General features: G+C 37.7%; 1 protein-coding gene across 1 annotated transcript; it reads right to left on the minus strand.

The window, feature by feature from the left end:
* Window positions 1-963: 963 nt before the first annotated feature.
* LOC100989432 (G/T mismatch-specific thymine DNA glycosylase-like) lies at window positions 964-4,113 on the minus strand. The gene is given in 1 exon segment (XM_034935011.3): window positions 964-4,113. A coding segment is annotated over 1 exon segment (1,386 nt). The 5' UTR covers window positions 4,098-4,113; the 3' UTR covers window positions 964-2,711.
* Between the last annotated feature and the right edge of the window lie 10,666 nt (window positions 4,114-14,779).

Here is a 14,779-nt window from a genome sequence, read left to right on the forward strand (position 1 = left end):
TGTTAGTAAAGACCCTTTATGCTTTCTCATAAAGTTTTCCCCTGAGTAAGCAGGTATGAGAGAAGCCCTTGTCTTATGATTACGTATATAACTAAGCTATGAGAGCTTAAATGTAGCCTTATTTGTTAATATCAAAAGAAATAAGTTGTATATTTGGTGTGGAATCTTCCTGCTGGTGTAATTTTTGTAACATTTACCCTACCACCTGGAAAAAAAGATTGGCCTTCACTTTCTACTAAGAGGCTAATTTTACCTGGGTAGTGTGGACCATCTGTGGATCCATTCACTCACTACTTAGTATATAAATATGCCAGGCATCATTGGTGCAGTCAGATGAATTATTATGGACTGGTTTACTCCCTGTCTGCTGCCATGTTAGGGCTCTCAACTCCCTAGGAAGAGTGGCTTTCACTTTGTAGTGTGCCAGGTTAGGCATGAGATTTAAATTAGATTAGCTTAATATTTATTTTCTCTTTCTTGATATACATTCAACCTTTTTATAGCCTTTTACTGTCTCACCAGATGTGGTCCATCTCTTCACACTGCAATGGGCCTCATATGATTAAGTCAGTTTCTTAAACACCTCTTGGCCCATCAAAAACTATATTTAAAAAATTACTTTCCAAAGGAGACACATCTGCAGAAAACTTTTGGATGCAACACAGCTGGTTTGCTGCAGGGGACACATTCTCAGAAATGGCTGAATCATTTCTGCGTGGGCTGGTTCCAGGAGAGCCCCAATGAGGTATTCTCTAGATCATCAAAGTTGACAAGCTCCCTTTGCAGGTCAGTCCCCCAGCATGCAGTGACGTTATGATGTTTAGGAAGGTCAGGGGACGGCCAAAAATCACTAAATGTTCCTGATCTCTACTTTCTGGTTCCTTAGTCATTTCCTTAAAGACATCTTGTGGTCTGCTTACTTCCTTTGCCACCTTTTTTGAGTGTAAGTATCATGTGGATACCTTTTGACTTTTTTTTTTTTTAATTTTAAAATCTTTCAATATTATTTAATGAAAAAGTCTCACACTGTCATGTACAGGATATATCAACATTTACTACTCATCTGTCATGTTAGGAAAAACATCATTATTACACGCTTGGAAAATCCTCAAACCCATCTCTAGTGGATGTCTGTCATAATTTAAAGGGTATTTTCCCCATTCAAATAAAACAATCTCTTGTAAAGCTACAACAGTTATATACCAAAGCAATACCTAGTTACATGCTTTACACGGTCCCGTGAAAAAATAATTTAATTGCTCCTAATCCCTGATGCAAGGCACTTCAAAGCACCCGCACAAAACGTCCATGTAAACATCAGTACAGTACATCATTTAAATAACATAAATGACTTTTACACAGCTTGACCTAGGAAAAAATAAAATCCATCATAGCCACAGCTAAAAAGCATGTTAAGATTCACAGCAAGAATTTGTTTCTCTTATTATAAAGAGAAGAGCAATCATATAACCTCCTGGGGGTGGGGGAGACCTCATAAATATTTTATATTGATTGACAAAACAACATGCTCCCTGGGTATGTATGAAATCAGAGTATTCGGGAGTAACTGAGAGGATGTAAGTGACATTTCTTAGTACCCAGCTTTAATATCTACCAGGCCTGGTAGTCTGGATTATTTGTAGCACCATGGAAAACTCATTAGAAAATCACAAAGGTATATACCTCAACCTTTCCATGAGGTTCATTTAATTATAGTAAAAAACAGCAGTGATGCAGATAAAGAATCTTTAAAATTATTGGCTTACTGGATTTACCTAGCAAGAAAAACTCTATATTACTTATTTTAGTACATCTCATGTACATAAAGCACCAGTTTAAATGAGATTATCAAATATCTCCAGCATCTTTTTGCTTAGCCTAAAAGTTCATTTCTTATCACTTTCCATGGCACATTCTTAAAGCCAAGGAAGATAAAACTAGAATGGTTATAAATATGAATGGAGAAATTCAGTTCCTTCCCTATCATATTTACGTGTCTCAAGTAAAACATAGATGAGTGGCAAAAGGTCTACTGCATTCTCTGGAATCTGCCACCCCAGAGTAGTTACTGGCTACTAGAGGATTAACACACAGGGCTGAGCAGGTCAAAGCCAGGGCTCTGTCAGGTAAGGGCCAGTTTTTACTACTGAGCAACTCACAAACACCACTGGTAAAGCAAAGAGGTCTGAGTGTGCATATAGCTCAGGAAACCCTGAGTTTACCCTTAGTTACCACTAAAAACTAACAAATGAGACTCCGCTGAGGCTTAACTTCATATACAAAAATCAACACCTTTGCCTCTTTGACAGTGGTAATTATTAGCATGCCCTTCTTAGGTATAAAAGGGATAATGGTATATCTAGGTTTATGCACAGTTAAGAATCAACTACAAATATTCAGACTTGTATTTTAAAATTACAGATCAAAAGTGACTCCCAAAAGAAAATCAATTTCTTCATAAATGAAACATAGTATATAAAAAGCTGGAATGATGATTAATTCAAATACAAAAGCTAGTATACAACAACCCTACTTTTTCTTCCCAACTACTTAGGTTCATACGGTTCACACTACCACACAACTGTTCTACATTACAATTACACCACTAGAGTAAAATACTAATAAAACACTTCAGTTAGCAAGCTGAGGTTCTACTTGTTGACAACTGCATTAAAACTGCAGCATTTAAGCAGAGCTGAGAAGCACCGTTCTTAAGCATGGCTTTCTTCTTCCTGTTCTTGTGTTCCACAGTGATTATTAAAGGAAGGAATTTGGTCTGTAAATGACTGGGTCATCCACTGCCCATTAGGAATGCCACTGAAAGTTGATTCTCCTCTTAACTCCAGGCTCTCAATTAGCCCATTTGAAGAGAAGCTGCAAGGTTCACTGTCGCATGGATTTTCTCTGTAAGCACCACCACATGCTGCCTCATAACCCAGATCATGTTTTTCTTCCTTAACAGCCATCTTCTTTGCATCTTCTTGGGCAAGCTGTAGGTCAAATGTATATTGCACCTCTTGAACGTCCGTATTTCGTTCAATGCCTTTCAACTGATCTCTTAAGTCTTTCAGTTTTATGTAGTAATGAACTTTGTCTTCGGCTCGAGGAAACTGAGCACATCTTGCACTGGATGATGGCATAACATAGCAGAGAGTTTCTGTGTCTGGAATCTTATGGGGCTGAAGCCCAAATTCCAAGTTCTTAACCTTTACACCAAAAACTTCTTTACTAAAAATTTCATAAATACATTTTCCATTAAACGCTGCTATTCGTGGCTGATATTTCTATAATTTCTGTACTAGAATACGTCCTCCTTCACGAAATTCTTTACTGGAGAGATGTTTGCTGCCAGGCGTGGTCCTTTCCACCATGTTGGTAAATCCAATACCATACTTCCCTGGTAGAGTGTGATCATCCATATGGTTCACCTGGACCTCACTGAGCCCTGACATAAACAAACACTTCCAAAAATGGTTTCCAGGTCCAGGGTAATGATGCCCTTTGTAAGCAGCCGTTAGACCTGGGTTTATGCCAATAATGACAATGTCCAGATTGAAGGTCAAAATATCGGGGAGAGTCTTGGTCAGAAGTTCAGCTTCTGAAACACCATTAAAACGGTCTACTTTTCTTTTTACTTTAAATGTGTCTGTAATTTTTTCTTGTTTTTCTTTTGATTTTGCAGACTTGCCAGATTTTTTTGACTCAACAGGTTTTTTGGGTTCCACTGGTTGTTTTGGTTCTGTTGTTCTGGGTTTTCTTTTTCTTCCTTTTGGAGCCTCTTGCACTGGTTCCTGAGCAGGAGCTGGGGCTGGAACTTCTTCTGGCATTTGCTGTTCATTCACAACTGCCATATTAGGAGCTTCAGCCATCAGTTGTTGAAATGGAAACGTATAAAAAGCTTGAGCTTGCTGAAGGGAGTAGCTGCCCGCGTTCTCCGCTTCCATTCCCCGAGGGCGCTGATGCGGGCGGCTCCACCTGCCAGGCACACGGGCAGCCGGTCTCTGTAGTACCGCGTGGTACTCACTGCGGTAAGACAACCCCAGAGACCTCACCTGTTGACTTTTTATCCTACATGATGGGTCAAAACTGCTCACCATAATACAAAATAAATAGTAGGAAGAACAGCCACAGCCAAGTAAACAATGTGTGTTTTAGAACTCACACAACTCAGGAAAATGTGGTAGAGTCCTTTTTGGCAGAGTGCCTTTGCAATATGATGCACTAATACTCTTTAGCTGGGAATAAACGTAAGGTAGAGTGTGTGGAAGATACCACGTAGAGCATGGTGCGGGGTGTGGGGGAAGCCATATATATATGTGTATGTATAATGTAATATATGTAACCGTATATGTATATACATGTATATGTAGCAATATATATGTATATGTATGTATATAATGTAATGCATATCTATGTGTGTATGGATGCATTGTATAGATACGCAAACACACATATATACATATATATGTTAGTTTGTAAAGAGAAAGATTTCAGAGACTTACAGACATTTGAGTTAGCACTATGTGCAGCATTATCAAATAGGGTCTGTCTGTATGTATTCCCTTAGATATGGGTTTCCAGAAAAAGCTTAAGCGAATGGCCCCAACAAATTATCATTAGGTTTAGATACTACACTTAGAGTTTCATTTCATTCTGTAATAAGGTGAGTTGATGGTGGTGTTATTTCAAGTTATAACTGAGAAAACCAAAATCTGGATGCATTGTCAAAGGAACTGCACTAGCTTCTTCTGCCTCTCAGTATTTAGAGAATGCTCAGGTATTGTGATGGTGAAACAATTATTTACCATCTTAGATTACTTTGCCATGTTGTTAGTCACAAATCATCTATAGGCTGCATTCTTTATGTCATGCACTTACCTTTAATTAAGCTCCTAAGGAAGCAGAACCAGCAAAGGCTATTGCTGTTATTATTCATGGTGCATTGTTGGCTAAGGCTCCTATAACAAATGTGTAACACAATATCACACATTGTAAATATTTATGAACTGTGCTACAAAGAAATTGAGATTTTAAAAATATTAACAAATATTATTTCATGAGAAAAATCTATTGTATAAAAGATAACCATATCAGATAATCTGTTATAATTATCAAGTGAATGAACTTGTTAAAAATGACTTGGCTATAAAATGTCATAAAATATAGCAGATTAAATCACTTTTTTGGAGTCTTGCCAGATTTTTTTTTTAGGAGTTACTATATTGCTTTTATCAAAGAACTCCTGAAGGCAGAAAAGAAATTAGAACTGACTTGAAAATTCCCATCATGCTTCATTCTCTGGTGGAAATTTGCAGACCCTAATGGAGTTTGTTACATAATCAGCTTTAGGCATTCAATGGCTTCTTTTATTATAAAACAGAATTCTTGCCTAACACAGCCTCTCCTCCCTTTTTTTCGGCCCTCAGTTTCTGGAGTTACAAATGAACTTCAATAATGATCAAGTCATGCTGCAACAGGCACAGAGAACAAAGAAACAACTGCAACAAGAAACTGCTGAACTTGGGTCTGAAATCCCAGCATTAACAAAAAAGGTGAGATCAATAATGTTCAAAAGGGCGAGTTGATGACAAATTTGAGATAACTCCATTGTGGGTTTCATACCTGCTGTTTTATCCTCGTTCTTCACAGAACACATGAAGAGTTGGTATTATGAAAATCATTATAAAACAATTACTTTCCATTTCTAATTATGTAATATTTGGAAAATGTCCAGATGTAAATGTGTCATACTTCTTTTTTTAACTTTTGGGCTGTAAAATAATTAAGAGAGATGAAACTGAATTAATGTAATAAAACACTATCTGACATAAAATAAATTTTATATTTGATCCAACAAGTTGTAGATAGAACTCCTTAAACTCCAAGTAGCACTGAACTTTCAGATGCCATTGAAAATATGTTGCTGCTTTTTAATGACTTCAGGGGATTGAACAACGTAACCTTCTTTCAAATATTATACTAATTCCCCCCAAACCAAACGCAATATGCTTTTCTCATTGACAAAAACCAAGTTTCTCACTGTACAAATTTACCAAAATCAGAGACTTTTCTTATGATTGTGAGCTGGCTAAAATTTACCAAAGATAGGAAGATGATATTATCACCAAACATTGCTATAAACTTTTTTATTCAAGTATTACTATGATGGTGGCACAATAGTGTGAATGTAATCAGTGCCACTAAACTATACACTTAAAAATAGTTAAGATGGTAAATTTTATGTTATGTATATTTTACCACAATAAAAAAACACAAAGAAAGAATAATTATGCAATCGTCACCTGAGCACAAGTTTAATAAAAAGAGCACTATGTTTAGTTTTGACATTTTATGAGAGCCCTCCCGGGATCTCCTGGTCCCTTCACAGCCCATCCTGTCCTGACCTGAATTTTGTGCTATCGTTCCCTTGCTATCAAAGAAAGCAAAAGTCTTGCACATTAAAGAGCTTTATAAATGGAATCTTCTTCTATGTGTCCTTCTGCAACAGCTTTTTCATTCAATCTTTAGTTCCAGATTCATTTATATTGTTACATGTAGCTATACTTTATATGTTTTCACTGCTTTATCACGTGGATATACCACAATCTATTTATCCATTTGCTGTCGATCTGTTGATTGAGGTTGCTTTTCATTTTATCCTTTTTTTTTTTTTTTTTTGGTTATTACACATAGTATTGCTTTGAACCATTTGTCTTCCTGTACATATGGAAAAATTGTCACTATGGCATATACCCAAGAGCAAAACAACTTTTCTAGAAAATGTCAAATTGCTTTCTAGATAATGCTAAATTGCTAAATTACTTTCCAAATTTACCTACTTACATATTCACCAGCCTTGTAAAAGTGCTGGGACACTCCATGTTCTCACTAGAGTTATAATGTTTTGCCTATCTGGTTTATGTAACATGATAGCTCACTGTGGTTTTAATTTTCAACTTTTCAACTTCCTGATTTCTAATGAGGCTGTGTATCTTTTGCTTTTTATTGGCCATTTGTGTCTTCCCTTCTGTGAAGAGCCTATTCAAGCTTTTTGTTCATTTTTCTATTGAGTTCTTTGTCTTTTTCTAATTAATTTGCGGGAGTTCTTTCTGTAAGTGATGTGGATTGCAAGTCTTTTCTCCCAGTTTTTGACTTTTCTTTTCACTCTTTTTGGTGTCTGCATCGACAATTTTTTACATTTCTATTATGGATGAAATCATGAGGGAAAGAACAAAAGATATAGTTTTGGCAGTCTGGTCAGTCTGTCTCTCATCTCATAAATCGCACAAGGTCTATCAGCCTAGAAGGTTCGGTTTGTATTTCTGTTGGTTGAAGGCAGCAACTACATCTCAAAACTCAACTGCATCTCAGTCATCATTAAGCAATGTGTATGGTAGTATTTTAACCATGCCTGGAACAAATGATTACTCCATCCATTTTCCTAGCCTGCTGCACATAGCTTATTCAGTAGCCATAGAACCTGGCAAACATATAAATGCCTATTTTCCAAGATGAGAATAAGTTGCAGACATTCAACACTTTTGTATTAGGAGAGTGCAGGCATTGTACACAGACCTGGTTTCAAATACCTCCTCCTTCATTTTCCAGGCATAAGATCTCTATGCTTCCACTTCCTTATCTCTATATTGGGACTAATAGTTACCGCAGAGGGGATTTGAGTAGATTTAATTAGATAATCAACTTACAGTACCCATCATTTAATACATGCTCAATAAATGATAATTATTATGGGATTACCACTGTAAAATAAATGGCTATACCAAGAATCACTGTATACAGATACTTCAATTTTGTTAAACAAAAGGGTAGAAATTTAAACTCAAGGAAAGGTAAAAATTATCCCAATGAGATCTCAGATTTAAGAGCAGCAAGATAATGAGTTGTTGCCATAGCACCAGGGCCAATACCCATAAGGTGGGACAAGAGTACAAAATGTCATCACCTGCTCCATCTGCCCTGCCATTCCCCATTGTACTTCTAGCTTGATCCAGCTGTGATCCACTGTCAGAATGGAGTAACTAGAAAGTCGGTAGCTCAAGAGCACATTTTGTTCTCTTATTACACATGGAGCACTTCTTTAGGGGCCAGACTGGAATTTTTTCCCACCTCTCTGCCAATGTTGAGCACATGGGTAGCACAAAGGTCTGATCCTAAATCCTGAATGAAAAAGATATTATTGCTGCCCTTGAAGAGTTTAAAATCTAGTTGGGAAGAAAGCAATCCCTATAAAACAATTGGAGAGTAATGAAGAAAAGGAAACTGTCAAACTGTTGATTTTATTTTAATAGCTACATCCTATAAAGAGCTCACTGATATAGTAAAACTATTATTAATTAAAATTGGTTATTTTTTCAAGATTTGCCACTTATTAAAAAAAAAAAGCAAGTGTGCCGTTGTTAAGTACTTGTTTCCTATCCAAATGTTGTCAGTGGTGTTTTAACCTCAAATCCTATCACCTTCAAGTTAATTTGCTGCATTTTCTTTGTCTATGTTTTTCATTATTTTAAAAAGTGTTTGTTCACTGGGTTGGTAGCAAAAGAGAATTAGTTCTTTGCAGCCTTAAGTGAACTGACCTGACCAAGGTTACTTACCAGCAGGGAGTCATTTTTACAGAAAGGACTGAAGTATTTAGACTGGTAGTTCTGTACTTCTTCATCTCGCTGCTTTTCCAGCTCAAGTGGAGATCTATTTTTGTCTGGGTAGTTTAAGCAAGGTGTGATGTTAGTGCAGGGATGAATGACTCTCACAGGGAACAAGAACTCCGGCTTCCCAGTGACAGCCTGTGCCCGCCTCTCCTCCAGGATGCTCTCCTACTTATCAAGGGAATGAAGACAAGTGGACGTGGGTCCCGCTGTGTTGCAGCACCTTTGAAAATACTTGTGAAATATAAATCATTGCTTCCATTTCTGAAGCAATTGCAACAACTCTTTAGCCCAGAGAATGAGTAGAGTTTAAGAAGATAAATCTGAAAGACCTTTCAGGGGTTATTTTATATTAAGACACCCAGAAGGCAAAACTGAAATAACTGAAAAAGAAGAACACACACACACACCAAAAACACACCAGGAAACAAACAAAAGAAGCTGCTATTCCATTGTAAAATTTAGGGTATACCTCTACTTATACAAGTTGCCCTGAAATAATGTTAGTGTGCTCCCAAGGTAGCAAATATAGATATAAACACCCAGCCAGCAAAATCGGCCCTCTGAATTTATAGATTGCCTTGTTTCCAAGGATAATGACTTAGTGAAGGTGTTAGCTGCCATAGCACAGCCATCACTCACTCAGCAATGGAAAAGAGTGCCTAGTGCTCATCCAAGCCTAAAGCAGGATGCTTATTGACTAACCAGGAAATGAGGCTTCTGATATTCTATTAGAATGTTAAAGAGAAAAAAAAAAAACCACTGAAATATGTGTGATAGCTCACTGCTGAGTAAACATCATCATGCACAGTACACCTTTGCCAATCTTTCCTGAAGTCATTATAGGATGCGTACCACCTTTGACAATGAAAAGCAAGTAGGTATAGCTGGCCTGTCTCCACTGCCCTAAAAGGGTGACTGCTTTTAGAAAAGGAAATATAATAAAAAGACACCCTTAACAGGAGATAAACTGGAGTATGTATTTCCACTATAATTCTTGCATTTTTATTGAAGTAAATGATTCTAAAAGAAATTAGGGCCTTTCTAATGTATTGATTTATTCACATATTTTTCTTATTTCTTTTAAAATAAATGCTTGGTATAGAATTAATTTGTGAGTCTGAGTTTGTTTTATTTTAAAGAAAGTGGAGAGGAAAACCCCTCTGTTGATGGGCCCACCAGAAAAAAAAAAAATTTCAGGAGAAAGATTTGTGATGATTTTTCCAGAAGATCTACTTTGAGAATCACTGTTGGGCCCACACATAGTAGTGGCCTGGTTCTGAGAAAGGCTATCAGTTACACTCCTGGTCCTGGTTTTGTTGTGTGTCCTCCGCAGATGATGTCACCTTGTTACTGCTACTCCTCTGGCTATCTGACCAATGTCTGTCAGGTTTCTAGATAAAGTGTTTCCACAGCCTATGCCTTCTGCCTGTGGATGGGTATAAGTCAGTTATTAGCATCAAAGTGTCATCGAGCTGCTGTGTTACAACATGAGAGACTCCAAATGGCAAGGGGCCAGTGCTTGAATTTTTCGGACACTTTCTATGATGCTGAGGTGAAAGGAGGGCACATGTCATTGTTCCTCCCCACTCATGACTGGATTTTAGATTCTTCCCCAGTATTCAGAGTGTCAGGGGAAGGGAGGGGAACTAGCAGCAGTGCATATGAAAGCTTGTTAGAAATGCAAAACCACAGGCCTGACCATAGGCCTACTGAATCAGAATATGTACTGTAACTAGATCTCCAGTTGACTTATGTACACACTGCATTTTGCGAAGTGCTTTTCTACTTTTACCAAAGGATCGGTCCATATGGTCTTTTCTTACCCCTACCTTTGCCCTATTACTTTAAATCTTTCCAAATATTCTTCACTATTCAATGTAATTATATAATACATCTTGATTCTGCCTTTTCTACTGGAACAGGAAGTCAGGATTGAGGAGAGGCAGCACAAAAATAGGACTATCATGAAGTAAGCCTCAGACATTCCAATTTCTTCATGTTAAAAATCTACTCATGACGAGAATTAGTCTAGTTGAAATTACTGGCTAAATACAATACTTACTAAATAATAATAACAGTAATAATGTTCTTAAGTGAAATAAAATTAGACACTCTTTTAACCTCTGTATTTCTGTAGTGTGTGCTTTTGTAGATGTCATAATTACTATTAAATTGGGGAAGAATCATACTGATTTTAAAACTGATGAAAATAATGAATAGATGCTGAAGTCTTAGGAAAGATTCTTCGAGTGAATGCCCTCAGCTATAATACAAATATTCCTTCTTTTCTCATGTTGAAACTGGGTGTCATGATAGTTTTTGCATCACGTATGTCTGTGGAACCAAAGACCTGGGTTCTTCTGGGGAACATCACAGTTCTGTTGGTTCTGGCCACATTCAGAATTCTTGGACAATCTCTTCTTTTGACTACCCTAGAGTAACAACAATAATAGTGATAACAGCTTAAATCTCTGCAAGCACATTATATGTGCTGAAAGGTTTATGAAAAGAAAAGAAAACAAAACAAAGAACTATTCAATAACAGGCAAATAGGCAAATTATAGTATTCTGACACCCCACAATAAAAAAAAGTGGTCCCTGTGTGCTAATCATTATTAGTTACTTGGCATACATTATCTCCAGTTCTCATATCTAGGAGTTATTATTCTTATTTTAGAGTTAAAGAAAGTTAGAGAAATTTTTAAAATGTTCCTAAGATCATGCAAATAATGAATGATGGAGCTTGTATTCAAACTGTAGCCTGTACTTCCCACAAACAGGCTTTTATCTAAGCTGTATAACTCTTCATCACTTGATATACAATGAGTAATTGCCTTTTAAGGTAACAGGGGAAGGCAGGTACTTCCAGGGGACTCCGGCAGTACCCCTCATCCCTGAACTACAGATCCACTGAAGGCCCTGGCACTGCTGGCTAATAGAAAAAGTCCGAATGAAGTCCAAGATGTAGTGATTCCAGGTCTCCAAAGGTCCTGCTTGCATTGCCCAAAGGGAGCTTGTGCTCAGGTGGCAATTTGTTTTTATTGCTACAGTTACTTTTTATCAGTGCTGCTGTTATTCTATTTCCTTCAGGATTTTTCTCTATCATTGGTCTCTCTCACATTTATATTACACCCCTCTATCAGTCCCCTTCTCTTGTTATGGGCATACTCAGGTCTCCTCATTCTAAAAAAGCAATCAACCACTAGCAACAAGAAATGTTTCTTGACTCTGATTCTCCTTCCCACGGTTGCTCCACTCTTATACCCTCTTCTGCCTCTTGACAGAGTGGCTGCCTCACTTACTATCTACAAATCATTATTTTTCATTTACTTTTGAATCAATTGCCACCTGGTTTTCTCTTCCTCCACTCACTGAAACTAATTGAACTATTTCCAGCAAGTTTCATGATGCTGATACCCAATAGCCTTCTTGCTGGAGGAAAATGGAAATATAAATGACATTTTATATTGGAGGAAAAGGGAATATAAATGATATTTGTGGAACACATCCTGTGAGTCATCTTTCTGCAATGTTCTTTGTCTATATTTTCTTATCTAACCCTCATAGTAACCCTGTGATATTTTAAATCATCAATATTATTATTATTTAAAACTCAGGAATAGGTTCAGCCTATTCCATTAAAATAAGGTAGAGACCTGACTCAAACCTAGTTCTGTCCGACTCGAAATTCCAGGTTATTTTATTATACAAGGTGTAAACAAACAAACCAACAAAAAAAGTCTAAGCCCCCACACTGCCTGCCCAGCCATCTGAATAGACCCCTCCTCTTGGCCAAGGGCTTTCCAAAGTTAACCTGAAAAACTTGTTCAGGCCATGATGGGACGGGGGAGCCAGACATGCCTCATTTTACCTTCCTCCCTTTTGGAATTACTGATAGAGTAGACTCTTTAAGTCTGATAGGAAATATTCACCATCTATTCTCACTGAGTCTGCTACCTGGAGGCTTCATCTGCATGATAAAACCTTGATCTCCACAACCTTTTATTGTAACCCGGACATTCCTTTCTATGGACAATGACTCTTTTAACCAATTAATTGCCAATCAGAAAATCTTTGAATCTGCCTATGACCTGGAAGCCCCCACTTCAAGTTGTCCTGTCTTTCTGGATTGAACTAATGTAAATCTTACATCTATTGTTTGATGTATTATATCTCCCTAAAATGTATAAAAGCAAGCTGTACCCTGGCCACCTTGGCCACATGCTGTCAGGACCTCCTGAGCCTGTGTCATGGGTGTGTCCTTAACCTTTGCAAAACAAACTTTCTAAATTGCTTGAGACCTGTCTCAGATGCTTTTGGGTTCACAAAGAAAAAAAAAAAAGACATAGAAGCAAGGAGTGGAGGAGAGAGAGAGAGAGAGAGAAAATGAGAGCGAGAATGGAAAGAAAAGGAAGAGGGGAGGAAAGATTTAAATCCAGCAAAGTTTCTCTACAACAAGCAAGAGATTCAAATTGACCATTAGATAAATTTCATTGCAATTATTACCTTTTAATTTTATTGTACAGGAATATTTTATTTCAGGATTAAAAGTGGAACATACAATTGGGAATAAAATATAATACTAGTAACAAAAGTTACTTATGTTCCAAAAGTAGCATACTTAATGGAAAGGCTTCTGATCCTCTGTTAAACTATGTTTTCTATGGAAATGAAGGCTGCAGCTAGGGTATCTACTTGCTAATACTGCCACCTTGCACAACTTTCTGAGGGATTTGTTCATGCACAAGAAACTAGGATATGGGGCAGATAGCGAATGAACACTAATTTGTGTGTGCTATTTAAGTTTTCTTGAAATTATTCAAATTTCTCTGGCCTAGAAACCAGGACAGAATCTCAAGACAGATGGCTTGGTAATGAGTTTTTCACCTCTTTTGGCTGCCAAGCAATTTGGAAATTGCACTCGGCCAGGCCCCTGTCAATGCAGTTCAGCACTTCAACTTGAGGATGAGTCTGACACCAAGAAGTTGTCATCAGCAGCAGCTAATGCTTAGCAAGTGAGGCATATCAAGTGTCATGAAAATGGAAAGACAAAAATTCTGTTCTGGTTATTGTAACTCCCTAATAAGTTTGGGGTGCACCTAAATTTCTGTGTTGAGTTAGTTCAACTTGTATCTGCATTTCAGACTTCAATCTTAGCTTGAAATTATATACTATTTATCAGATTATCTATTGGACAATTTTTACTTGGGTGTCATGCAGACACCTCAAAGTACACAGGCTCAAAACCAAACCCTTGATCTTCCCTCAAAAAACCCCTCCTGCTCCACTCCTTCCTGTCTCAGGAATATTAACATTATCCAACCAGCCAGTGACTCAAGCCTGGAAACCTTCTTGACTATTCCCCTTTCTCCCTCCATCACGTCCAATTATAGACACTTCCTAAACATCTCCTGAATCTGCCCACTTCTCTCCAACCCTATCACCATCACGATCTTTAGACCACCATCAATTAATTTTGAACCACACTTGGTGTAGCTCCCTGACTAAAGGCCATCAGCCTGGCCCTACTCTATCCAGTTTTCTCTGTGGAGCTAGAGTGGTACATTACATCAGATTGTGCCATTGCCCTGCTGAAAACTTCCCCGTGCTTTCCGCTGGCTGAGGAATGAAGTCTAAACTGCTCAATATGGCTCAGATGGCTCCCTCCCCAGCACCATTTTTTTTGACCAGTCAGTCATTAAGTCAGCAAGTACTTATTGAGTGCCCGTTATGTGCCAGACCTTGCTTTAGGTCCTAGGGATACAGCAATGAACAAAATAGCCACTGTCCTTAAGAAGCTTCCATGCTAGCAGGAGCAGACAGATGATAGACATGGCAAATAACAATTGCATAAGCTTAGGTGCTGGCAAATACCAGAAGGGAGATATTTGGGTGTGGTGCCTCCTATAAGCTTTTCTTTATCCCACCTAAACTAAGTTAGATGCTTTGGACATATGCTCTTCTGTAAGCACTTGTGTCATCACACTTTAGCACCTCTGTGTTATTTCTTGTTTAATTGCCTATCTTTTATGCTGGATCACTATAGGTTTGGTAAGGGCAATGATTCATTCTAGATACCATCATTTCCTAATGACTAGTTTTTGCCTAGCACA

Source organism: Pan paniscus, chromosome 10, assembly GCF_029289425.2.
Source record: "Pan paniscus chromosome 10, NHGRI_mPanPan1-v2.0_pri, whole genome shotgun sequence".
In the NCBI taxonomy this organism is placed as follows: Eukaryota; Metazoa; Chordata; class Mammalia; order Primates; family Hominidae; genus Pan; species Pan paniscus.